The sequence below is a fragment of the Grampus griseus genome, assembly GCF_964374135.1.
Source record: "Grampus griseus genome assembly, chromosome: 6".
NCBI classification, from domain to species: Eukaryota; Metazoa; Chordata; class Mammalia; order Artiodactyla; family Delphinidae; genus Grampus; species Grampus griseus.
In genome coordinates, this window is record NC_139000.1 from 105,052,950 (window position 1) to 105,080,001 (window position 27,052).

The window sequence follows — 27,052 nt, forward strand, 5'->3', positions numbered from 1 at the left end:
TTGATTTACTTTGATGCATTTGCTAAGCTCCCTAATGCTTCTTGTTTTGATTATATTTCACTTTTAAAAATATTTTCTGTAACTGCAATGAATCATACTTTTTGATTTCACATTCCAAAGTTTTTAAGTGTGTAAAATTCAGTTCTTCTAACTCCTTTGTCCTAGGTTTCAGAAGGGATGAATTTAAAGGCTCTAGGTGTTAAAAAATTCTTAAACTTCCCTGAAACTTTTTCTTAAAAAAAATCCTTATTTTGTTACTTCTCAAACCACTAAGTCTTATATTCCAAGTCCACCACTGTGGCTTCAATCTACCTTTCTAACTTTCGTTCCTAGTACGCTCAGCAAGGTCCCAACTGCAGTGAGCTAGAGCTCCAATCACACGTACTAACCTTTCAGATGTTAACAACACACATATAATAAAAATGTTGATATTCTAAAGTAATGAATTAGGAGAATGTGAGAAGACAGAAATGTGTCTATTTTTGTACACACTGCTACAGAACAAAAAACATATAAAGTGCATATGCACATTATGGGAAAACTGAACACCGCACTTCCAAATCTTTTTAAAAACCACTCTATTGAGGTGTGACTGACATATGAAAAGATGTATGTATTTAATATAAATAAGTTGCTGAGTTTGGGGATAAGTATACATCCATGAAACCATCACCACCATCAAGTTTATAAACGTATCTATCACCTCTCAAAGTTTCCTCTCACTCCTACTATTATTATTACTATTTTGTGGGATGGGAGTGGTAGGGAAGAGGGTAGGAACTACCTGGGAAAGGACCATCATGTTCCTCCTCCGATGTATTTGTCAGCCAAGGTACTTTCCAAGGCCAGCTCAAATTTTACTTCTCTAGGAAGCTTTGATTCTCTGGGTGGAATTCATCTTTCATAATCCTGATCTTACTATTGCCTTTATCACAGTCTGTCACTAAAACCACATACACTCACTCACATACATCAATAGTATACACAGTACACTTATCTATGGTTTGTTGAATAGTGAGTTACTGAGAGGTAAGGTCTATGTCTTACTCATCTTTAGTTTGCTCCACAGCACCGAGGTTTTGTAGGCATTTAATAATATTCATTGGCTATACAATTAGAGCCAAACGATGTACGATGTATGGCTTTTCTTATCTGTTAGTTTTAACTATCACACAGTTGTTCATCAACAGTTTCTTCCTATTGGATCTATGCAGCTTGACTCAAATACAGTTTAAAATAAATAAGCCACTGCCTAGGGCTCTGAATCCCTTTTTGTTTCTACAGATTTTTTTTGTGTGGTAATTATGTTTATTTTAACAGACAATTTGTTTACATTTCTTGCCTTTATCAGGCCTGTCTCTCAAGTACAAAAAGAGAGAAACTATTTCTGGCTGTTCTATTTTCCAAGGAAACCTTGCAATTTTCTTTTAAGGTCATAGAAGTCTTTTACTTCTACAAGTCTGCTACGTACCACCTAAGACTTTAAGTTATAAAAACCATTGTTTTCTCAAAAGTCTGGAAATGGCTTGCAAGATATAATTAACTGCCTAGAACAAACAATACAACACAAATAGATCTTCCTCTTAGAAAATAACTTACTGTTGGGCTATGTGAAAGAATCTCACTTTTTTTAGTGACTAGAAAATTTTGGAGCAAGAAAGCAGTTGTAGTATGTAAATTAAAATACACAAAAATTTCAAGCCAGAAGTCAATGTAACAGTGCCATGTTGAGTTCAAGCATCATGTCCACTCACATCAGAAATAGAACACAGATGTCTACGACCATCACTGCTGTTCCAAAATATTCTGGAAGTATAAGCCAATGTAATTACACCACAGGAAAAAAAAATGAGGTTAAAAAAATTATCTGCAAAGTTATACACCTAAAAACCTAAAAGAATTAAATGGAAAGATTACTAAATATTAAAATAAGACAGTTCAGCATAGGGCTGTGTAGAGAATGCAAAAAAGAAATACCCTTCTTGTAAGTAAACAATGTAGGAAAAGATTCCAATTACAATAACAACAAAAAAGATATGCTTAAAAAAAGGTTTAAATAAAGGAAAAGACATTTCTTGTTCTTAGATAGACTCAATGATATGTTGAAAGAAATAAGTCAATTCTCTCCTTAAATTTTGTAAATTTAACCTGATTCCAAGCAAAATATGAAACGGATTTTACTGGAAACTAATAATTCTAAATTTTATATGAAAAATAAAGGAGAGTAGTCTGGAAAATTCTGAAGTGAGGAACAATGAGTGGGAACAAGTACTACAAGATATTAAAATACAATCTGGAGCTACAGAAGGTAAAATAGTTTAGCAGTGTAGTATTAATAGATCAAGTAGGGGAGAAGAGAGATGAAAAGGAAATGGAAATACAGGTGCTTTTCTACACATATGAAAAGATGTTCCACGTCTTATACATAATGAGAGAAAAATAACATAAAAAAGTATAATGACATACCATTTTTTTCACTTTCCCAGAAGAAAAAAATAAGACAGCTTGATGATAACACTGTAGTGGTGAGTTGGGACATGCTGCTGGCAAGAGTGTAATCTTCTAAGTCGCGATGGGGGCATTTTGGCAATAAAATGAAATAAAAAATGCATATGCCCTTTGACATATATCCTACAGATACACTTCCAAAAATGCTCACAAAAGAGATTATCTATGCGACGAGATTTCTAATCACTAAAGACTGGAAACAACCTCATGCTCACAGAGGAAGGTTTGGTTAGCTAAATTACGGTATACCTAAACAACAAAACACTGTGCAACTGACTTTTTTTTCTAGCAAAAGTTTGAACATATTTTTGAGCCGTGCTGACACTAATTTCACATGTTATGTATTATATTAGCAACAAAAACCATGCCCTAAACTTTAAGTAACAATGAATGATACTCAAATATTTGGGAGGGATATATGTGGAGGAAGGAGAACTCTACCTTCCAGCCTAACATCCATGATTCTAAACTCCTCCTTTAGACAATGAAAAGACAAAGTGTCTGTTACAAATATTAAAAAAAAATTTTTTTTTGAAAGGAGTACTGAAACTATTTCATTGTTTAGAATGAAAGTAACATGAAAACAAATGACCTAGGATCTTGTTAAATGCAGACTCAATTAGGTGTGGACATGCTGTTTTATGAAATGAAGCTGTTCTAAATTTCGACATGAAATGATCTCTAAGATGCATTTCTAACTTTAAAAAGAAAAAGGAATATGCAAAACTAGTGTGGGCAGTATCTCACCATTTATGTAAAAAACAAAAAAGGGATGGAAATTACACACATGTGTGTATTTCCACGGAATATCTCTGAAGGATCCACAAGAAACTGACAACTGAGACTGCTCTTGGGGAGGAAGATAAAGGTGGCACAGGATCTTCTCTCTCTCTTTTTTAAACTTGTATACAGATTTTTAAAAAATTAAACAATGTGCATGTATTACCTATTTTAAGAAACACAAAAAGATGCTCAACATCACCAATCATTAGGTAAATGTAAATCAAAACCTTACTGAGATACTACTTCACATCCATTAGGATAGCTATTATCTAAACGAACAAAGATAAAATGACAAGTGTTGACGAACGGTGAAGATGTGGAGAAATCAGAACCCCTGTGCATCGCTGGTGGGAATGTAAAAAATGGAAGGCAGTATGTTGGTTCCTCAGAAAATTAAATTAGAATTACTGTATGATCCAGCAATTCAACTTCTGGGCGTATACCAAAAAAATTTGAAAGCAGAGACTTGAACAGATTTTTGTACATCCATGTTCACAGCAGCTTTAGTCACAACAACCAAAAGGTGGAAACAACCCAAGTGTCTACTGACAGATGAATGTATAAAACATATGTGGTATACAAAAGAATATTATTCAGCCTTAAAAAGGAAGGAAATTTTGACACAGGCTACAACATGGATGAACCTTGATGATATTATGCTAAGTGATGTCTGGAAATGGATGGTGGTGATGGCTGCACAACAATGTGAATGTAATGTCACTGGGCTGTACACTTAAAAATGGTTAAAACAGTAAATTTTATGTTGTGTATATTTTATCACAATTTTAAAAAAATGTAATGCACAGGGCTTCCCTGGTGGCGCAGTGGTTGAGAGTCCGCCTGCCAATGCAGGGGACACGGGTTCGTGCCCCGGTCCGGGAAGACCCCACATGCCACCGAGTGGCTGGGCCCGTGAGCCATGGCAGCTGAGCCTGTGCTCTGCAACGGGAGAGGCCACAACAGTGAGAGGCCCATGTACCGCAAAAAAAAAAAAAAAAAGTAATGCACAAAGAGAAAATCTGAAGAGACCTATAGCAGGTAAAGAAATTGACTTAGTCATTTAAAAATCTTCCCAGAAAAGCCCAGGCCCAGATGGCTTCATTGATGAATTCTATCAAACATTTAAAGAGAAATACCAATTCTTCACACATACTCTTCTGGAATCTAGAGGAGAGAACATTTCCCAGCTCATTCTATGAGAACAATATTACTGATACGAAAGCCAGACAAAGACATCATAAGAACACTACAGACCAATTTCTCTCATGAATATATATATATATATATATGCAAAAATCGTCAACAAAATATCAGCAAACTAAATCCAGCAATATCTACAAAGGATTCTACATCATGACTAACTGGGAATTATGCCTGGAATGCAAGATTGATTTAACATTAAAAATTCAACTAAGTTAATATACTATATTAATATAATAAAGGACAAAAACCATATGATCATCTTGATACACAAAGGAAAAGCATTTGATGAAATCCAAGACCCATTCATGATAAAAATGGTCAACAAACCAGGAACAGAAGGGAACATCATCAACTTGATAAAGGGCAACTATGAAAAACCTACAGCTCATATTGAATTCAGTGGTGAAAGACTGAATGCTTTCTCCCTAAGACTGGGAAGGGGAAAAAAGACTGGCACCATTGCTTGCACCACTTCTATTCAATATTGTATTGGAGGTTCTAGCCAGTGTAATCATGAAAGACAAAGAAATGAAAACATGGAGAAATCAGAAATAAAAACTTATGTCCGCACAATATTAATAGCCCCAAAGTGGCAACAATCCAGATGTCTATCAACTGGTACCTGGATAAACAAAATGTGACATATTCATATAGAATATTACTGAGCAATACATGCTACAACATGGATGAACCTCAAAAACACTATGCTAAATGAAAAGTCAGACACAGAAGACTGCATATTGCATGAATCAATTCATATGAAATGACCAGAAAGGGCAAATCTACAAGACAGAAGATAGATTAGTGGTTGCCTGGGCCTGGAGGTAGTTATGGGGATTGCTAATGGGCACAAGGGATCTTTTTGGAGTAACGAAAATATTCTAAAATTGGATTGTGGTGATTGTTGGATAACTCTAAATTTACTAAAAGTCACTGCAATGTACCTTTTAAATGTATGAGTTTTGTGGTATGTTAATTATACCTCAATAAAGTTATTTAAAAAATGTTAATAAAAAGCAACAATTATAATAATATCCTTTATATTATTACTACTACTTGTTTACCTGTATTTTCATACACTGAGAAAACATACGAGAAGGAAGACTTATTAAATTAGAACATCTAATTATGCCTTTCTCTATTTTACTGGAATAGAAAAATGCAGAAATACTGTATTTAAGAAAAGCCAATCTCTGCTTAGGCCATAAATCTGAAGAATAGATTATGCAAGACCTTTTATTATTCACGTTCCCCCACCCCATTCATAAGCATGAGTGATGAAAAATAAACTGCACCTTAAGGGCAAAAAGGGTGTTAGTTTTACAATTCCTATTAAAGAATGGCTTTCTTGAACATCATCTATCTGATTATCTATCCTTGAGAGAGCTAAAGTTCATTCAGCTGTCCTTTCAATAAATTAAAATGTTTTAGACCCTTAGGGCATTTCCTTCAGATATATGGTCAATCAGGGGCAATTTAAACTTCCTGTTTCCTCACAGTAAAATTCCCACCACAGGCTGGGAATTTAGTCTTGATCACCGAGCCCCTTGGGGCTTTCAAGCTAACTCCTTTCTCCTACGGTCTTTCCTATTCCCCTTCATCTTCTGTTAGCATTCTTGCCTTTTCTCAGGATCCCCGCAAATTCTGACATCTGTCCTTCTGACTTAGCCCTTCCTGATATGCCAACTCCTAGTTTCATCTCACCGGTCATCCCTTTCCTTTCTGGGGGGCACGGAGGTCTCCTCTGCCATTTACACACACTTGACCCAGCTGCCTCTCCAATCTGCCGGACCCCATAATACTTATAATAACAACTACTGCTCCCACGCATCAGCATTTTCAAAGCAACACCAGAGGTTCTTTGAAAAATTCCTTTTAAAGATTCTCACGGCACCACTTTTTTATCTGAAGAAATCTGCTCCTCTTTTTGGTACATTTTCCCACATCCATACATCACTACTGTAAGGACCTTTTACTAAATATAGCCAAAGTCTAAGAGACAAGAGGGTGTGAGGATTGACGAAAGAAGATGGTTACATTAGTAAGACACATAGTAAGAGTAAAGAAACAGATGGCATCCCTGGCAAGAGTGGGGAAATGTATTCTCATACATGATTGGTACAATGGTAAACCAGTGGGCAAATTGGCCATGTCTGTTACAATTTTAAGAAGGCATCTTCTAGGATACAATTAAATACATTTTGAAGCATTATATTCAAAAACTACTTGAGCCAGGGCCCAACAATATCACTACATCAGAAAATTCACTGCAATATTGTTTGAACTGCACAGTAAGCCTGCTGGACTTTACATTCCATAAAGGCAGAGAGTAAATCCGTTTTCTTCACTGGAATATGCCTAGTACCTTGGGTAATGCATAGCACAGAAGAGGCAGGTGTTCAGGAAGATCTGTTGAATGAATAAATTAATGATGATGACTGAAGAGCAGTTTACCCCTGGACCTCTGCTGGTATTCAGCAAGCCAGGAGAGAACTTTCCATTTGGAATGCTAGGTTTTACTGAGTTCTGTGGCCATGATGCATTCTTGGCCCTTGTCCTTCAAGTACACTTTGCGGATCATCAGAGCAAATGGCAGAGGGATTTGAGTACCCAGAGTAAGCCAGTCACAAAACAAATGTGCTACTGCAGTTATAGGTAACAGCAATGCTGTCATGCTTGTTCTGTATGTCATACTATATGTATTACATGCAAATATAAAATTTTCTTTTCAAGTCAACTGTTACTGAAAAAAACCTTGCTATATATATTTTTTGCCTTAAGTATAAAAGATTTAATCTTCAGGGTAACCATTAGGACTTTGAAATGCCCAAGACTAAAATAGTCGGTTTTACCTGAGAGCTCTATTGAACAATGTCTGTGATTTGGCCTCATGTCACTTTTCAGAGTTTGAGGAAAGCATTCTAAAGGGAAAAAACCTATCACACTGAGGTGGTGATGATAAAACATGACTTTCTAAAACTTGAAATGATATTAAATCATAAAGACACACGAGGGCACTCTAATCAACCAGCAAAGAGAAACACAGAAAAGATAGTGAAATCAGGTTGACATTTTAACAATTGTACTGAAATAGGTGAATTAAGTCCTGGTAAAATTGCGAGTGTTTGTACTTTACAGCGAGAAATTTTCTGTTCCTGATCCAAAGCCTAAGAAGCCAAAAGGATTCTGCAAGTCTGAAAACTGCAGGAAGAATTCATCGCACTCAGATGCAAGGTGAGGATTAACCACACCCCTTTCTAATGATTTGTTAAATTGACCTTGGAGCAGGATTTGCCCCTTTCAAGCCAATATTTTCTTTATAATCTACAATTCCACTTGGTGCTTTACTTGTCCTCTGCTGGAAGCGGCCCATGGATCCACTGCTTTGCTCCACCTGTTCTCCTAAGAGACATGGTGAGTTAAGTTTGAGCCTCCCCGCCACCCCCCAAAGCCAGTAGTAATGAAACAGCATTTTCATAGAGGAGCATAGACCACCAAAGAATATACCTCAAGGCTTTCTTGAGGCTTTAAATTTGTAAATAAAACTACAGCATATAATTTCCTTCATCAAATTCAAAAAGTATAACGTAACAAGCGTTTAAGTGACCTTTCTTTCAGACCTTTAACAAGTGGGCCACAAGAACTGCAGAGAGCCCTGGATTCTGAGGCAATCAGGCTCATTCACTAAGGATTGTCATTCAACTTCTTTTTTTTTTTTTTTGTGGTACACGGGCCTCTCACTGCTGTGGCCTCTCCCGCTGCGGCTCCGTACATGCAGGCTCAGCGGCCATGGCTCACGGGCCCAGCCGCTCAGCGGCATGGGGGATCTTCCCCGACTGGGGCACGAACCCATGTCTCCTGCGTGTCCCCTGCAACAGCAGGCGGACTCTCAACCACTGCGCCACCAGGGAAGCCCCTGTCATTCATCTTAAAGGCACATTCAAATTTGTGCCTCAGCAAAATTACAAATAATTTCCTGTCATCGATCTTTGGGGTCAAATGTAATAGTTAGAATGGAAAGTATTAAAACTTTGAATGCCAAAGGTATACTGTGGTTGTATAATAAAATCTTTGTTGACTGAATAAACTAGAAGATTCTCTCCATCACTGGAACTATCTATAGGAAGTATGACACACGATGCATTCTTGAACTGCTTATCATTTTATTCACTTTAACCTTCATCTATTTTAATGACTAAATTCCTGGCCATAATGTTTCAAATTCAATTTCTGTCAATGTATTCGGTATTTTTTTTTTTTTGTCTCATGGTCTTTTGTTAAAGACCCAGGTGAATTCTAGTTTCTACTCTTTGCTGAATTTGGCCATCAGGGTGCACCCAATTAGGCTCAATGTATACTAAAAGCAGAACATGCTCTAAAATGTGCTAATTTAGAGGACATGTTCCTAATTTTCCTGTTCCTTTCAAAATTATTCTGATTAATTGAAGGTGCCAATTAATTTTCCTTAGTTAAATAAAGCTGCCTGATATTATAGACAGTCATTAAAATCCTTTGAGCTGGTATCTCTCTAAGAAGGAGCTATCCAAGGATTACATTATATTGGCATCCAGTGTCTTCCTTTGGGTGTGTGAAAAGCCACCAAGACAGTGATGGGTAAGGTTAGAGAACTATAAATGGCATCACAGAGGCTGAATTGGGTAGTATAGACACCAACCTGGGCACTCAACTAGTATGCTCTGATATGGAGCCCTTTAGATGATCAAGGAAGTCCCCAGAGTTTAGTTTTTTACCAATAATCTTTCTAAAGATCTTAATTCAGCCAAACTCAGATTTAAAGCTAATTTAGAAAATATCCTTGAATGAACTTTCTCTCTGTCTGCACTTTGGCTTCGTTTCTGTGAGAGATAACCCAGCATGTGCTGGTCCCTGTGCAAAGCACCAGAGTCCCTGCCCTCATTAAGCAACAGACTCTGGAGGAAGGAATCTTGGGTTCAGATCCTGGGTCTACCACTCTTTTCATGTGTGTAACTTCGAGCCACTTCATCTCCTGAAGGCTCAGTTTTTCTTCCATAAAATGGGAACACTATCATCTAGACCAAAGGATAAAATGTGACACTAAATAGCAAGTACCTCCCTAGCACAACGCCTGGCACACAGTTAGTGCTCCATAAAAGGCAGCAATCATTCTTTTTCACTCCAATGGTTATTGCTTATTGTAATGTTTTGACTTCACCCCTTAATCTTTTCTCAAGAATATTAACAGACCTTGACAATCTTTCAAGAATTATTTATTCAACTACTATTTAGTGGCATCACACAATGCGTCGGGCCCTGGGAATTCAAGAATCCACAAGATGGAGGACAGACATAAAACCAATAATTACAAGTGCCATAAAAAAGGAAGTGTGCCATGGAAGCACAAAACAGGGGTACTTAATTCAAGGAAACCTTGAAGAAGTGCTATTTAAACAGAGATCTGAAATATATAAAGAAATATATAAGTCAGGCAAAAAAGAAGTGGAGGCAATGGAACAGATTTCAAGTCCCAGAGGCGAAAGAGTGGGGTGGGGGGCACTTCCCTGGTGGCACAGTGGCTAAGACCCCGCACTCCCAAAGCAGGGGACCCGGGTTCGATCCCTGGCCAGGGAACTAGATCCCACATGCCACAACTAAAGATCCCACATGCTGCAACTAAGACCTGGTGCAGCCGAAATTAATTAATTAATTAATTTTAAAAAAAGAGAGCAGGGGGAGTTCAAGGAACTGGAAGACGTGCAATATAATTGGAATGAGGAGATCAAGGGAGAGGAGGGCTGGAGAAGTTGGGAGGACCAGGTAAGTCAAGAATTGTTAAGACTTTATCCTAAGGGCAAAGGAAGCTACTGAGGGGTTTTAGGGAACGCTGCAATTTCAAGCAACTTCTGGGACACCGGGTAGAGAATGGATTGGAGGGTGTTGAGACTGAGTGCAGGGAGACCAGTTAGAAGGCCTTGTTGAAATCCAAGTGTCAAGTGAAAAGAGCCCGTACAAAGGGAGTATTAGTGGGACTGAAGAGACACAGACCAGTTCAAGAACTGCAGAATCAACAAGATGTGGTCACAGATTGTGCGTGGGATGGATATTTGGAGAAGCCATCATCTCCAAAACAAGAATGTGCTTGATAAAATGTATTTCTGTGTTTCATGATATAAATACAAAATATGGCTTACTACATATTTCTGATGCAGTACACAAAGTTAAAATTTTTAGGCCATGGAGGATTTATTCCAACTCTATGGGAGGCATGACACAAAAAAGAAGTCTAACTTACTGAGTGCTAATGTGCTAATGTTTTTGAAACCACTTTGCTGTGTTGAAAGATATTCTGCATTATAAATCATCAACTACCAAATGATTTTTAGTTATGTACTACGTGGATGACAAGTAAAGAGGGAGGGAGTATAGACAATACTTCCTCTTCCTCTGAGGCATTTTATGGTTCTTAAAGGAAAAAAAGTGAGTTTCTACTTTTTTCCACATTTTCACATCTTTAAATAACATAAGCAGGAGGAGTTTATAAGCAAACCAAAGTATATGTAAACTAAACCCTAACTCTCTGATACCCTCAGCAAATGAGTTGTTATGGAAAAAAACTGTTTCCCACTTGCCTGCCTTTGCACCAAGCACACCAATTGTGATTTATTTTTTATTGAGGAAACATGGTATGTGTTTCAACCATTCTGGTGCCAAGTTCTGTTGCTTCTATAAACTGAACCCTCTTCAAGAAGGTCCTAGCCTACTCACCCTTCTTATCAGTTGAAGAGTCACCTTTCCAAGGAGCTGTCTCACACTCCCCATGCACCCTCATTATCCTCTCAATCCCCAAACCCTGAACATGAACACAGTGAATTATAACTTTTTCATTACCTTTGTATCTTCTTCATTAGATTGTATGCTTCTTTAGAGCAAGGGTGGTGACTTTCAATTCTGCATTTTTAAATGTTTCCTAAACTGACCCAGGAGCAAATTGTTACTCTCAAGGTTTACGGATCTGTGCCCTTCTCCTTACCTAAAACAGCTGTAGATAGAGACAGTTTTGGAGTTGAATTCACTTTTAATACTTTCTCTGACTTCTCAGAAAACAGCTGACACTGTGCAGAGTATATATGCCTGTAGCATGTGTGTGTACGTACACGTGCACTTTGCAAAAACATGCTCAAATAATTAAGAAAAGAAACCTTTTGTTTTTCTACAAAAACTACAGAAAGTAAAGCCTGACAACACTTGGCTGCAGGAACATGAATTTTAAAAGGTTGAGAAACAGCATCTCACACCTGTTTCTCTACTTTAATTATGCTATTACTAATCCCATACAGTTGGAGTAAACTAGTTAAATCTGTGTGCACAGAGTAAAATGGCTCAAAACAAAGGCCTGAGCAGCTTTCCTATAAGCCAAATGTTTGAGTTTTGTGATGCAAAGACTTTTCCAGGTATCCTGGCATGCTCCATCTAACCTTGGCTCACGCAGTCCCCTACAGCTCTAGACTGGAACGCCTTAACACTTCCTCGCAGCCCATCTTACACAGGGTTTAAGATTCAAATCCTCCAAGATCACACCCTGACCTCGTCCTTCTCTTAAAAGCAAGGGCAGTTAGGAGTCTATAACGGAAAATTTAATAAGAGATTACGCTCTGCCCAGTATTTTCTAAACTCTGTTCATATGTTAACCAAAGCCTTCTCAACAACCGTAGGAAGAAACGCTAATCAAGTGCCAATCTCGTGGAAAGAAATTAACCCATTATAACACTCACGTGGCAGCTGAGAAACAAATCAGACCTGGTTCATTAAGCCCAATGTTAGTTTGTATGTGAAGAAAGGTGACAGAGTCAATCTCTTATCTAACCAAAGGGACCCACCAAGGAATGAATAAGACCAGGCAGTTACGGGGGGTCGGGGGTGGGATTCAAACTCCTCAGCAACAAACAGTAGCTTTCCTTAGTCCACCCCACTTTCTAGTCCCTAACTGACACCCCTCCTCCGCGACGGTTCCCTTCCCAAGGTGGAAACGACGAAGTCCAAAAGGATATGCCCTCTGACCTAGGAGCAGAGACTCACCAGTTTCATATTGGACTTTTGGCTGTTCAATACCAGTCACTCCACTCCTCAGACCCAGAAAGCGTCTTCCGGTTCAATCTCCGCCACCGGCCAGCCGAGAGCATCGCGGGACAAGCAGTCTTTCTTCCCTACGCCCCACCCCCCCGCTGCATCATGGGAAATGTAGTAATCTCTCCGTGCATCGTGGGAACTGTGGTCGTCTTTCCTTTTCCTCCCTTTCCTCTCAGAATACCTCCTTCCGTCAGCTCAAATTCATCCCGGCCGCCAATTCATCCTCCCTCTCCACCCCAGCATGATATCATGTCCCCCTTCTGGGCCCGGGATCCATGGTATTCTGGGATGTGTAGTCCCTACGGCTTTGGCGCCCCTTTCCCCTCCTCCCTGTGGGAAGGCGGATGGGCGCGGTACTTGCCGGGAGCTGTAGTTCCCTGGGGCCTCCGGACGCCCGGTCCGGCGCCTTTACTCAAGGGAGGCAGGAACTACAACTCCCAGGGCCGCTAGGCGGCAGCAGGTGGGAGCGGGGCTGTTGATATCAATATGGCGGTTGTCAGCCAGACAAAGACAGTCAGTCTGATGTGATTGAGACAAGGGAGGTTTTCAGGGGGAGACTGGGAGATAGGGGCCTCCCCTCCCCCTTCTCCTCTTCCTGCGCCGGCCTCAACCCCTCCCCAGTCCCCTCCCGACGGGCGCCCCACGCGGAAGACACCCCTCCCCCTCCCGCTTTCCCCTCCTCCCTACCTCAGCCCTTCGTACCGGGACGTTGGGGAGGGGGCTGTGCCGGGCGGAGAGAACTCAGCAAGGATTCTGAGGTGAGTCGAGCGGTTTGGAAGCCGGACTACCTCAAGTCTCTTTCCTCACTTCTTTCTCTTCACTTTTTTTTTTTTTTGGAGGGGTTTGGGGGAGAAAGTAAGTGGGCTGGGGATGGGTCTCTTAAGCGGCCCGACTGAGTGGAGGGAGGAAGCGGGGGGCTTCCGACGGGGGCGACCCGGACGCAGGGTCTGGGGTGGGGCAGTTTGTGGGGGCGGTAATGGAAAGGCGTCGGTTGCTCCCCAACTCTTTCCTCCTGGTTGTCTCCCCGATGGGCGGAAGGTTTGAATCCTGGAGGTGGGGTCTCTTGTTTGGAGTTTGGGAAACTGTGAGGGGAATTTGAGGTGTGTGGGTTTGTTTGGGGTGCAGAACTGTGTTTGAAACTGGGTGACGTGTACTTGGGTGATGTGTTCGCCTTGAATAAATGACTCCGGAGAGGAAGTTGGAGAGCCGGAGTCGGAGCTTTTAGCTGGGCCTGGGCGGAGAGGCGTGCGCGAGGTGCGGGTCCTGAACCTCTGGGCTGGCGACGCGGCGCAGGGTGGCCGCGGTGAGCGACTCGTTTGTGTCCCATCGCCCGCTCACACTCCTCCCCGCCTCCCGGGACGCATCTCCACCCCGAACTCCGGGCAGGAGCCCTGGAGAGATGCGGGTGTGTGGAGATGGCTTTTTGCATACTGAAGTCGGCAGATAGGTGGGAAAGGAAAAGTGTTCTTAATATTTTATTCCGGAACCGTGTTTTGGTTACACTGTTGGGGCTACTTTGAAAGGAGTCCTCCACCCACCCTCACCCCAAAACAGTAGGTGGAGGGATCTCTCTGTGGTCTTCGCGTTCAATAGATTAAACAGTACTTAAGATTCGGGGGCCTGGGGGTGGGGCTTCGGGAGTGCTGCCATGTGTACGCGCCTCTGTGTGTCTACTGAAGACACAGAATGACTGTTGTGTATCCTGAGATAGGGCGACTTATTTTCGTAGTAGGAAGAACTGTTGGAAATTGTTGGAGGTGCGGGGGGAGTAGCGGAAAGGCGCTGCTTGTATTTTTCTTCTACCCCACCCTGTTCTGTCTCGCATTTGTCTGAAAGCTGGTATGGAAGAGAGAGGAAACACTGGGTGAGTGAAGAGGAGAATGCAGTTGGCATTAAAGATACTGTACTATGGAAAGTTGAATGGTGGTATAGAGTGGTTGCTGTTTTAATTTACCCTGGAGCTTTAAAAACCGTACGTATCATGTAGGAGAGAGTGATGTGACTAGTTCATTTCTCTGGGATCCTGCAGGTATAGAAACCTCTGTCTTCTCTCCCTGCCTGCCCGCCCGCCCGCCCGCCTGCCCGCCTGCCTGCCTGCCTGTCTGCCTTCCTTCCCTCCTTCTTTCCTTTCTTTCTTGGCGTGGTACATTTCTCTTCCTGGATGGACATGCTGCCTCCTGTGCCTGTTTATTTAGTTTGTGCTACGTGGTTGTGCTTTTACTGGTTTTGTTGTAAAATGCATCATTCGATGAAAAGGACCTGCATTTGTTTTTATTTTGCATTTCTTCCACAGGTAATTATCACATCAAGATCGCAGTGCTTTGCATTAAACTTATTTTAAAATTGCACAACTAAGATAGATCTAGTTGAATTATGTGTATAAGTCAAGTTTGGCAAATTTGAATTCTGATTTTTCTTTCTTCCGAGTTTCAATTGGAGTTATAAAGGAAAGAGGATTGCAACATCTCTTGTTTCTCACAGTCTTTAATATTTAAAAACATTACACCAGGAGATTTAAGATAATATAATTTGTACTTCTTTCGGTCTGAAATATAAGTTTTTCAATAACCATTCTTTTGTCACAGATTTTTAGTGTAATGGACTTTTAAATAACTAAAGGATTTGGCATAATTTCTCTTTTGACTGCTGAGAATTTAATGTATTTACATATTTAATGTATTTACATATTTACATATCCAAACTTATCAATTCTTGAACCTATCAGTAAAGGATCTTAGATACCATAAAAACTGAAAGTCACATAGTGTGTAATTTTATGGTATGTTTTATACCTTTGATTTGAAATTTCTGCAGTTGGTCATTCACACAGATAAGCTGTCTATAAACATGAGGTAGCATATATATTTAGATTGACCTGAATAGAAAAAAAAATTGATGTGTATTCTAAATCTCAAATTTAGAACATACAATATGTTGATATAAAGTTGAGGTTTCAGTTTGCTGTAGACTAGGATTTCCAGAATTATTTGTTTTAACCTTCTATTTTAGCCTGAAATGTTACTTTGCAAAAACTGGAGAAAAATCCTGTGTAACTACATAATAGAGTGTTTTTCTGCTGAAAGATATTCTATTAGACATAGTGTTTTAAAATGTTCAATAATTATTTTAGAAATAAAAAAACTAAAATGTTTGTTAAGAGTTGGAAAAATATTAAAATATAAGAAGATTTTCTCTTCCACCCACCCTCACCTCAGATTTTCTTTTTGTTTGTTTTCCTCTACGGAAATGCAAAGTTACTTACTGGGAAAGGCGTTCATTAAACTTTTTCTGACTAGTGGTTTTGTTGAAACCAGATATATTCCTTGTATTCGATGGGGTGGGGTGCTTCTGTTGCATTTTAGGCACCGAGCATTAAAATGTTGTAAAGCCTTTACTGCAGGTTAAAGCATAATACGTTCTCAGCATGTGGAAGTCATATGGTTTACGAAAAAAGTAGAAAATCAGGGCATTGGTGCCTGTCAAGCTTAAAATTTCATCCCGTAACTGTGAAAGACATATTTATTTAATGTGACTGCTTCTAAAAATGTTGCCTGTATGATGGGAGGTTGAAAATCCAAACTGTTTTTAACCAATCTGTTGCTAGTGTACTGCATACTGTGAATACTGTGGTTGCAAACGTGCATCAAGGAGCCTTTAGGGGTCAGCTTTATATTGAATGTCTTTAGTGAGGCTTCATTTTTCACTGCTGTATGAATAGATTTCAGTCTTTTTAGCACAAATCCTTAGTGGAAGCGTCACTAATAGAAACTTAATAGCTCAGTATTGGTAAGTTATAAATATATTTCAACAAACCTTTCATTGTTTCATCATTTAAAAAGATAGAAGTGACCAATTTATGGCAATATTTGTGGCAAGTATTGATTGGTATGGCATTGCTTGTTTCAGAAGAAGTTAAACACATGGGGAGTATTTATGCTTAATTTGTTCATTTTGGATCTTTTGTTTGTTATATTGATAATAAGTCCATTCCACTTTTAATGTTTCAGATAGCTTCCATGTTTCCTGTAAAACCATGTTTGCTTTTTCGATTCATTTCTTTGCAGCTCTTCTATTATTTTTGAATGCAGATCTTTAAACTTGACTTATTTCTCTTGGGAATTAGAAATCTATCCTAGGGTGTCATTTTTCGTAAATGAAAGTTGGTATACTCCTCAACTTTTAAAAAATGTTAACATTTATAGGTAAACTTAAAAATGCTCAGTGAAAATAGGTTGGGTTTGTTTTGTGTACCTGCTTTATTTAGGTTTTTTTGGCTTCCAGAATTAATTTTACAGCTCCCTTTGCTGTATGGTTAGATTATTTTCTTAACTGTTGGCTTTTACTTCTCAATTTAGAACTTTATAAAAAAAAGTTGTTTATGAGTGGAAATCACAGCTTGTCTAAAGTGTCATGTATGTACATTCACATATGCACTCACATATATAAAGCACCTTTATGTTTGTTTTTGTATGATAGTGGTGTATATCTATCAGGCATGCAACCCATAAAAAAGGAATCTGAACCACAAATAATAGGAGGCTCTAAAAAACGGCTCAAGCTAGAAACCAGAGTAAGCACCACCACGTTGTCCACGTTATAGAAGCTATGGAGATTTTCAGTATCACTGCAAACCATGATTTTAGCAGATTCTGCCAAAATCTGTTTCTCTCAAAAAGAAAGCTAGTGGTATTGAAATTTTTCTGAAAATAATATTAAGTAATATGTGATTAAATTCCTAGGTGCAACTTCCCCTCCCCACCCCCTACCCCCCAGGTGACTTACTGGTCTTAGGTCCCATCCTAAGTAAAGAGTATAGATTTTCTGAGAGATAATGTGATGTAAAACTCATAGAGCCTATTTAAATATAACCCAGTGCTTTAGATAACTTGTTTTTCTTGATCTTAGATGAGACAAATTGGAAATTTACTATACATTGTTTTGGACACTTCCCAAGAGCATTTAGTTACTGGAAGGCCCTGGCTTTAGCATAGTTTTACCCTTACAGTGGTAACAAGGTTGAAGTTGCAGTAAGTTTTTCCAGTGGTTATTATAATCCTAATGTAGTAATTTACAGATCCTTGACTTGGGCTATAAGGATAGTGGGGTTTTTTTGTTTGTTTACATTTACAGACAGAAGGGGAAAAAAGAACCTAGTCGATTTAACTTTGAAGTAATGAGTTTTACTTTTTTTGAATCTTAAAAGAGGTGTCTCCACACCTCTTCCTATAAGTGGTAAAATGATTCTAATCCATTTAAAGGACATTTAGGTTTTTCTTAAATTTAAAGTGCTGATTATAAGAACGTTTACTAAATTTCACAGATTCTCTGTAGCTTCTCTGTCCATGTTATGTTCAGTGATAGTCTGTGTGTCATTTATTGAAAATATTTAATAGCTGTCTTTACTGTATGCATATTAAACAATTAGTGTGGAGTTGCCAAGTGGCAGTAATTGTAAGTTATTTAGTCACATTTTTCAGAGAGGAGAAAGTCAAATACTGTGGCTGTTGCTGATATGAGGATGATTTAATACTAAACCTTTCTGCTTTTGATAAAGTAATAGTATGATTAAAATGAGAAGCTGTTGGCTTGGGCCTAGTCAGTGAAGCCTTGGAATCATCCTCACTCTCCCTTTTCTAATCATAAGTTGATTTTATATCCTCTGTATATATCTATTCAATTTTATTTTCATTCTATTGCTATTCCCTTAATTGAGGCCTTCATCATTTCTGTCTTTCCTCGTCAGTCTATTAACTAATTTTGAGGTTTCAGTTTTTTTCCTTAGTAGTTATTCACTCCTACCTGATCTTGCTAAAATAAAATGTGAATTTGAATATTGGTCTTCCTTTGCTTATAATCCTTCATTGGCTCCTTAGCCTTTCAGATAAATCCAAACTATCATTCCACCTGTGTCCAAATCTCGGCTCTGCCACTTACTAGCTATGTGACCTTAGACAAATGATTTAATCTGTCTGTGCCTTCGTTTTCTCATCTGTTGAAAGGGAATAAATACTCCTTATTTCATAGGATTATTGTGAGCCCTTAGAATGATGTTGAGTCCTTAGACTGCTCTTGGCATATCGTAAATGTTAACTGTATAATTACCATGTTATACCAGATAGTTTATGTTCTGGTTCCTGCCTTATAATTTATCATTACCAATCCCAGACCCTATGCCTTAGCCATGCCAAAGTGCTGGTAGGCCAAACAAGCCTCTTTAGTATAGATAAGGAGGGTTGGGTGTTAATCTGTGAGAGTTGCAGTTGTTAGTAATGTCTTCAAAAGTAAAGAATTGTGAACTTTAAAGTATATTGCTATGTGAAGAATGCTTCCATATTCTCTGGTTTCTATTTTTTTCTCCCAAAGTAAAAAGTAATATTAGTTAAATTACTGCCTAATTCAGGCTACAATTTTAAAATTCACTTTTCTAGCCCCGTTAATACATTCTTATGTTTGTAACCTAGATTTCCCCTTGTTAATCTGACTTTTCTTATCTTCTCAGTAACTTCATTGAAGACCTATTAACTTTGTGTAGCTTCTTTCACTTTTCCCCCCCACAAATCTGAATCCTTGTTCCATTTCAGGTAATGTGTTTTCTTTACATTGCTATTGGAACAATTGCATAGTTGCATTGTATGATCTGGAAGCCACTTTAGACAGACATCAGTTTTATTTACACGCTGATGTTTATACTTGAGGTTGGGTGGCCTGACCGCTTCAGTTGATTTTCCAAAGTGGTAGATGATATACATATGCTGATTTACATCTGTGTCGCATTCCTCTCAAGGAGGAGAAAGAGTGCCCTGTTTTTACCAAACTGAGTCTCATAAGGATAAATGTTACCCAAAATGATTGTGTAGAGGAAGCAGGATGATAGCTAAGGTATCAGTTCAGACGTTAGAATGTAATTTTTGTAGGAGGCTATATTATGACTGTAGTTTGCAACCACTAATTTAGCCAGCATTTGCCTTCATGAAACATAATTGTTCACTGTGGGGAACTTGAAAGTAGCTATTCTGAATATTATCTTTATTTGGTTGAAAATCCATTTTCTGGAGTCAAAGATAGCCTGTGTTTAGTTTTACGTTGTAGCTGTTTAGAACCATTAGGGACAAGAATAGTTGCTGTTCACTTTGTTGTGTGAGGAAGACCTCTTTGAAAAGATGGCATGATCTTATTTGGAATACTGTGTCATGCTCTTCAAAAAACTCATATTCCTTCAAATGTGGAAGTTCTAAGGTTAAATATAAATTTCTTTTGAGATTTTTTCCCCTCAGAAAAAGTTTTTTCCTTTAAATAAAGTATAATAGTTAAAAAATATATATACTGATTGCATTTTAATGCAACCCAGGCATCAACCGACCTGATTATCTTCCGTAAAACAAGATATTGTTAATGGCCACAAGTGATTGGTTACTTCTAATCTTATGTTCCTTAGTGGTTACTTCTAATCTTATGTTCCTTAGTCAACAGCATATCAATTAGGTGCCTTTACTCTGTTATTGACTGTGAAAGTTTGTGTGTATTACCTGGTTAGGTCTCAGTTTTCCAGTCTACTAAACAGGGTATTTAGGTTAATTTTTTTATATTTGTGGTATTTTTGTTATTAATTAAACTAAAAATTGTTTATTTACTTTTTTAAAATATTTTTTTATTGTGGTAAAAGTCACATAATATAAAACATACTATTTTAACCATATTTAACTTTACAGTTCAGTGGCACCAAGTACATTCACATTGTTGTGTAACTCTTACCGTCATCCATCTCCCAAATTTTTCACCTTCCTAAACTGAAACTCTGTCTCCTTTAAACACTAACTCCCCATTCCTCCTCCCCACACCCCGGCCCTGGCATCTACCAATGTACATTCTGACTCTATGAATTTGACTATTCTAGGTACCTCGTATAAGTGGAATCTTTAAATAATTATGGATTCACAGGCAGTTGCAAAAATAGTAGAGAGGGCCCTGTACCTTTCACTCAGTTTCCCCTAATGGTTACATCTTACATAACTTTAGTGCAATATTAAACCCAGGAAATTGGCATTGGTACTATGTGTATGTATAGTTCTTTGCCATTTTATCACATGTGGATTCTGTAACCACCACCACAATCAAGATACAGAACTCTTATCACCCCAGAGATTAAATAATTCCTCTTATTCGTAAATTCTGTTGTTTTGTCAGCATAAGGAGAAAGATACCAATTTTTGGGTCAGTAACGTCACTCTTTTGCCTTTTGTAGTTTGGAAATTCTTGTGGCACATCTTGAAAGTTTTTAAATTAATTAATTAATTAATTTTTGGCTGCACTGGGTCTTTGTTGCTTCGCGTGGGCTTTCTCTAGTTGTGATGAGCGGGGGCTACTCTTCGTTGCGGTGCGTGGGCTTCTCATTGCGGTGGTTTCTCTTGTTGCGGAGCACGGGCTCTAGGCGCATGGGCTTCAGTAGTTGTGGCACGTGGGCTCAGTAGTTGTGGATCGCAGGCTCTAGAGTGCAGGCTCAGTAGTTGTGCTGCACGGGCTTAGTTGCTCTGCGACATGTGGGATCTTTGCGGACCAGGGATCGAACCCATGTCCCCTGCATTGGCAGGCGGATTCTTAACCACTGTGCCACCAGGGAGGCTGATCTTGCAAGTTTTTATGGAAAATTCCAATTAAGCTTTCTTATGAGAATTTAAAAATTGGCAAGCTTTACTTAATTGAAAATTTACAATATTAGTATCTATTAAACATTTTAGTAAAAAGTTAACAATAATATTAAAAATGTCTGTAAATCGAATGTGTATGATTTAAATGAATTCAAGGCTTAAATGATATATTTCTTGCCAGAGAGGATGTATGCTAGAATCTGTATTAGATAAACAAAATTATTGTTATTGTGGCGTTAGTTTGGTCTTTGACAGTGTTGAAGCAAACTTGTTGGATTAATTTATTGTGAACTCATGTTACGGTTTTTGGGATTTGTTATATGGGAATACTCTTCAAAGAAAGTCAGTTCAAAGACTGTTTTCAGAGAAAATATCTTTAGAAGAAAAAAAATGGTAAAGATACTATTGTTAGTCCAGGTACAAGAAAGGACCATCAGTCAGGTTAAAGGCTAGTTACAGGGCTGGCCTTTGCCTCCTCTTTATCAGCTGTTATGAGTTATAAAGCCTGTCTTCAAAGATGAGGCTATTAATCCAACGTACTACTGATTATTACAGACCTCAAACAACAAAGGTCTGCTTTAAGTAGGCTTACAAAATATTTTCAAATATATTAACAGAAAAGATATGTCATGTGGTTTTTGTCTCTTCTGGGTTTGAGACAGTTTTTTTGTCAACACTGATAATTTGCTTTGAAAACATCAATTAAATTTTAATTTGTTTCATTGATAAGAATATGGTAAATATTGGTGGTTCTTCCTGATAAGTAAAATTCATATTTAGAGAACTTGCTGGCTATCTGAAATTTCACTTTCTTCCTGGTACAATTTTTTTTCTCTTTGGATTTATCTGTTGCCAACTTTTTGTATATCTCGGTGTACATTCTAAAAAAAATAGTGCTTTAATCAGGAGTTGTTTGGCTTCAAGGAGAGGTTGTTGTAGGGATCTAGCTCTTTTCGGTTGCTAAAGAACAACTAGACCTTGTGCAAATGGGAGAATTGTCAGGATCTGAGAAGCTAGTCTCTCTGCCTCTCATTCTGGGGATATATGGTTTCTTGTCTTGCCTTCTCTTTACAGGTCTGCTTCATCTACGTTTCCCACTTCTCCCTTCCACTTCTATTTGCCTTGCTATAGTTTTTCTTGGTTTCTGCTTCTCCATAACTTTGACTTGCACGTGGATTTGGTTTGCCATATTGCTGACTTGAACTGATCTTTCCTTCAGCTAAAGCTTACCTCCTGATGGTGACAGTGTGTTTCTTTTAGTTCAGTTGGCGAGAGAGAAATCTGAATGCATTGCATGACCATGAGTTAGATGTGTGTTCCTATTCCATGACCTTGGTGAGTAGGATGCAGGAGGAAGTCACCTTTCATATAAGGCTAATGCCTTTGGGTGCTCTACATGAGGAGGATTCTTTTCTAGGGATTGAACAGGGCATTCAGTTAAATATGTCAAGTCTAGCAGTGCATGTGTAGGTACTCTGGGATACAAAGGTGAATTGAATGTCATCCTTCAAGGATCAAATAATTTTCAGGAAATGGCAGAAGTCTCCCAGTATAATTTAGTGTTAGCTTTTTATGTTAGCCACCTCAGGCCAACCAGAACGATGACACAGTAGGACTACAGAACTAGCCAGGATTAAGGAAAGAGAACCAGAGGGAACACTAGAGACATGGCTTCAGATTCTACAATCTGAATCACAGATCTGCTAAAGCATGAAAGTACCTAGAAGCCCTTCTTTCAAGATCCTAGTTGCTGCTATCATGAAGCATCCCTGTTGAATAAAGAGGCTCTGTTTTCAGTTCCACGTCATATCAATAGACAGCTTTTTGGCCACCATTTGTCCCACCGTTGGGGTCAAAAGACATCTTAGAAGAACTCACTCCTTCACAATTCCAGAAACTGGAGCATTCTCACAGACCCTGTCTGCATAGTGATTAGAAAATATCTTCCATCCTTGATAGGCATTTGCGGTAAATCAGGACAAAGACAGGACATTTGCGCCTCTTTACTTTAGGGGCAATAAACAGGAATTCAGATGCTGAGTCTGTAACAGTGAGCATCTTCTTTAACACAGATCTGGTAACATAACAATTGACATATCGAATACTGGAGAGAGTGTGGTGAAAAGGAACCCTTCTTCACTGTTGGTGGGAATTGAAAACACTATGGAAAACAGTATGGAGGTTCCTCCAAAAACTAAAACTAGAGTTGCCATATGATCCAGCAATCCCACTCCTGGGCGTATATGCAGAGAAAACTCTACTTTGAAAAGATGCATGCACCGCAGTGTTCATAGCAGCACTATTTACAGTAGCCAAGACGTGGAAACAACCTAAATGTCCATTGACAGATGAATGGATAAAGATGTGGCATGTGTATATATATATATATATATATATATATATATCACAATGGAATATTACTCAGCCATAAAAAAGAATGAAATAATGCCATTTGCAGCAACTGATGGACCTAGAGATTATCATACTACGTGAAGTAAGTCATACAGAGAAAGACAAATGTCATATAATATCACTTCTATGTGGAATCTAAAATATGATACAAACGAACTTATTTACAAAACAGAAACATACCCACAGACATAGAAAGCAAACTTATAGTTACCAAAGGGGGAAGGGGAGGGGGAGGGATAAATTAGGAGTTCGGCATTAGCAGATACAAACTACTGTATATAAAATAGATAAACAAGGTCCCACTGTATAGCATAGGGAACGATATTCAATATCCTGTAATGAAAAAGAATATACTGAATCACTTTGCTGTACACCAGAAACTAACACAACATTGTAAATCAACTACACTTCAATAAAAAGGTAAAAGACATATTGGGTCAGTCCAGTGTCCAGTCAACACCATATTTTATTTTCAACAAAAAATCTAGGGACTTCCCTGGTGGTCCAGTGGGTAAGACTCCATGCTCCCAATGCAGGGGGTCTGGGTTCAATCCCTGGTCGGGGAGCTAGATCCTGCATGCATGCCACAACTAAGAGTCCACATGTCGCAACTAGAGATCCTGTGTGCTGCAACTAAGACCCAACACAGCCAAAAATAAATAAATAAATAAGATTAAAAAAAGAAAAGAAAAGAAAATCTATGATGTCAGGGAAAAGAACTAGAGCTCCCCCACCCAATGTCAGTATTGAAGTTGATATGGATTTCAGGGCTAATAACTCCAGAACCAAGTCTTGATTATGTTACCAAACCAGGACTGAAATTTTAGAAATAAACACAAGTCAAGCATAGGCAGTGAAAGAACCTAGAAGATCTGAGTCAATACAAAGCCACAGGAGAGAAACAGTTGGGGAGTGTTTACTTTTAACACTTAGGCTACAGCAGAGGAAGGAAGGCAGTGCAACTTTTGTTCAAAAGAATTGCCTGGAAAGAGTATTAAAATTTTAGTTTGCTGAGCTCCACTACCAGGTTCCTAAAATCTTAGATGGGCCTAGGAGTATGCGTCCTTTATAAACATACTAGATAACTCTAATAATGTGGTTCTCAGAACATTTGAAAAATGCATGGACAAGCATAGTACCTACTGAGAACCTTCTACGTGTTTGGTTCTGTGGTAGAGTGCTTGGTAATCTTAAATACCTGTTTGAAACTCGAAATGTTTTCTCCCCAACATTTGCCTGCATTATGTTAAACATTGCATATCCATCCTCTATAACTGTTTATATCACTAAATTGTGCCATGGGATATGCTCTGCTTAAGCAAGACTGTTTTTCTAGATGTTATACTTAATGGTTAGTAAGATCGTATGGAAAAACCCGAACGGGCTTTTTGGCCAACCCAATATTATGCCCAAACATCGAGTCTTTTCTGGTTATATCATCAGTTCATTTTCTTAAACTTTTATATTTTCACATTCCAGCTCTTAAGGCAGTCTTTCCTTCTTTTTTTTTCCCCAGTAAATTCTCTCCTATTCTAGTTTTCTGGATCCATTAAGCAAGATTTTTTCATAGTATGCCATTTTGAAACTTTGACCTCACAAATTTAATTACATACTTTTTGGGGGTCTGTCATCAGTCTTCTCAGTGTCTTAATTAATCCTAGAATATTGAGCTGGTTGAGAACATGGACTTAGGAGCCAGACTGTTCAGGTGCACATCTGACCTCCACAACTTACTCTGTAACTTTATTAAACCTTGCTGTGTCTCAGTTTCTCCATCTGTAAATTGGAGATAAATGTAAGTACCCATATCATAGGATTGTTGTGAGCATATCAGGCAATATTGTAAAGTGCTTAGGATAGTGGTTGGCACAGATTAAGGCACACCTTATTATTAGTTGGCTCTGCCTTTGTATCTAAGGTATTTACTCCTCTCCTGTAAATAGAATTTTCATATGTTGGAAGTAATCCCTTCCTAGCTAACTTATTTTTTGTTTGTTGATTTGTTTTTCTCAATTAATCCTTTTGTAGGCCTTAGTTGCATTTGACACAAATGCCTATTTCCTTTTAGTTAAAATTCCTTCTATCCAGGTCTTCTTCCTTCTGTCATCTTTTTCCTTTCTTGTTAAAATTTACCTCTGGTTTTAGAGTTCCTACATTTAAAACCTTTAAATCACCCGTTTAGTACTTTCCTTTTCGTACCTCTCTCCCTCCTCCCCCATCTAATTTATCAGCAATGTTCTGCTGATTCTTGCGCCATCATGTCTCTTAGATCATTCTCTTCCTTTTTACATTTGTAGTTGCCATCCTCATCACTTCTTGCTGAGATGATTGCAGCAGTAAAACTGGCCTTCCTGCCTTTTCCCTGCTCTATCCCATGGTGCACAGTACTGTTAGAATAATTTTCATCAAACACTTTTCATCAAGTCATTCAAGAAGTACCTTAGTTCGAATTGTGTTATATTTCAGTTTTTTATCTTTGTGCTTTTTTTTTAAGGTTTTCTAACATTTTTTTCCCTCCCTTACCAGCATTCTATCTTCTTAGATGTTTTCTGTATGACATTCAGGTAAATTACCTTTCTTCCTGCTGTATGTTTTCAGCCTTTATTTCTTGGTATTTGCTACTTTCTCCATTTAATATGTTGGTATAGCCTTATCTTTCCAGTAAAAATGTTCTTCATAAAACCCACTTAAAGCCTTCTCTCTCTGAGGAGACATTTTCCAGTGAACCTTGTCACACTTGGACCAGTCATTTTCTCCGTATATGAGCTGCACTTATATACTCAGTTACTAGTTTATATAATTTTTTGTATTTACTTGTGTGTCATATTTTAAATATTTTAGTTTTCATTTCATGTGTATGAATTGGGTTCCTAGTTGAAGTGTAAAGCCCTTGTGTCTCCTATGGGCTTATCCTTCTCTGAATTCTTTTCTCTCCCCCTTTAATTTTCATAGTTCGTTTACTATGTCTCATTCATCCAACCAGTATTGATTACATATCATGTAAGACCTAGGCCTAGACTTTAGGAAGCTCACAGTTTGGTTTTGATAGGATCAGAAGGAGGACTCAATCCTGAGTTACAGATCTCAGTACTATATCTGAGTTATTCTTGATTCAGTAATTTCTCTGACCCACCCTTAAAAATAGTAATTAGCACTCAATAGATTGCTGAGTCTAAGTTCCTGACAAATATTTTTGCTATAGAATGCTGGTAGTAATGACAGTAGTTCAGAATGGTCAGAGTAGATGATAGGTAGGAATTTTAGGTTCACTGTCTTCTGAGGATAAGCTCAGGTTTTTCCTCTTTTATTTTACCAGAACAGTGGGAGATCTAGGGACTTAAAAATTGCAATTATGAAGTTATTATATAGAAAAGAATCTAAGCAATGGAAAAGTA

At 38.4% G+C, this 27,052-nt stretch overlaps 2 protein-coding genes across 3 annotated transcripts in view; one reads left to right on the forward strand and one right to left on the reverse strand.

The window, feature by feature from the left end:
- Positions 1-12,657, reverse strand: part of INTS9 (integrator complex subunit 9) — a 109,850-nt gene extending 97,193 nt beyond the window's left edge. For both annotated transcript variants that reach the window (XM_082657415.1, XM_082657414.1), the window contains exon 1: positions 12,550-12,657. In XM_082657415.1, the coding sequence (XP_082513541.1) occupies positions 12,550-12,558 (9 nt within the window). In that variant the 5' untranslated portion in view covers positions 12,559-12,657. The remainder of the gene's footprint in view (positions 1-12,549) is intronic.
- A 448-nt stretch (positions 12,658-13,105) lies between these two features.
- The window catches only part of HMBOX1 (homeobox containing 1), a 179,311-nt gene continuing 165,364 nt past the window's right edge, over positions 13,106-27,052 (forward strand). The window contains exon 1 of the mRNA XM_082656511.1: positions 13,106-13,358. The gene's annotated coding sequence lies outside the window, so the exon portion shown is untranslated. The remainder of the gene's footprint in view (positions 13,359-27,052) is intronic.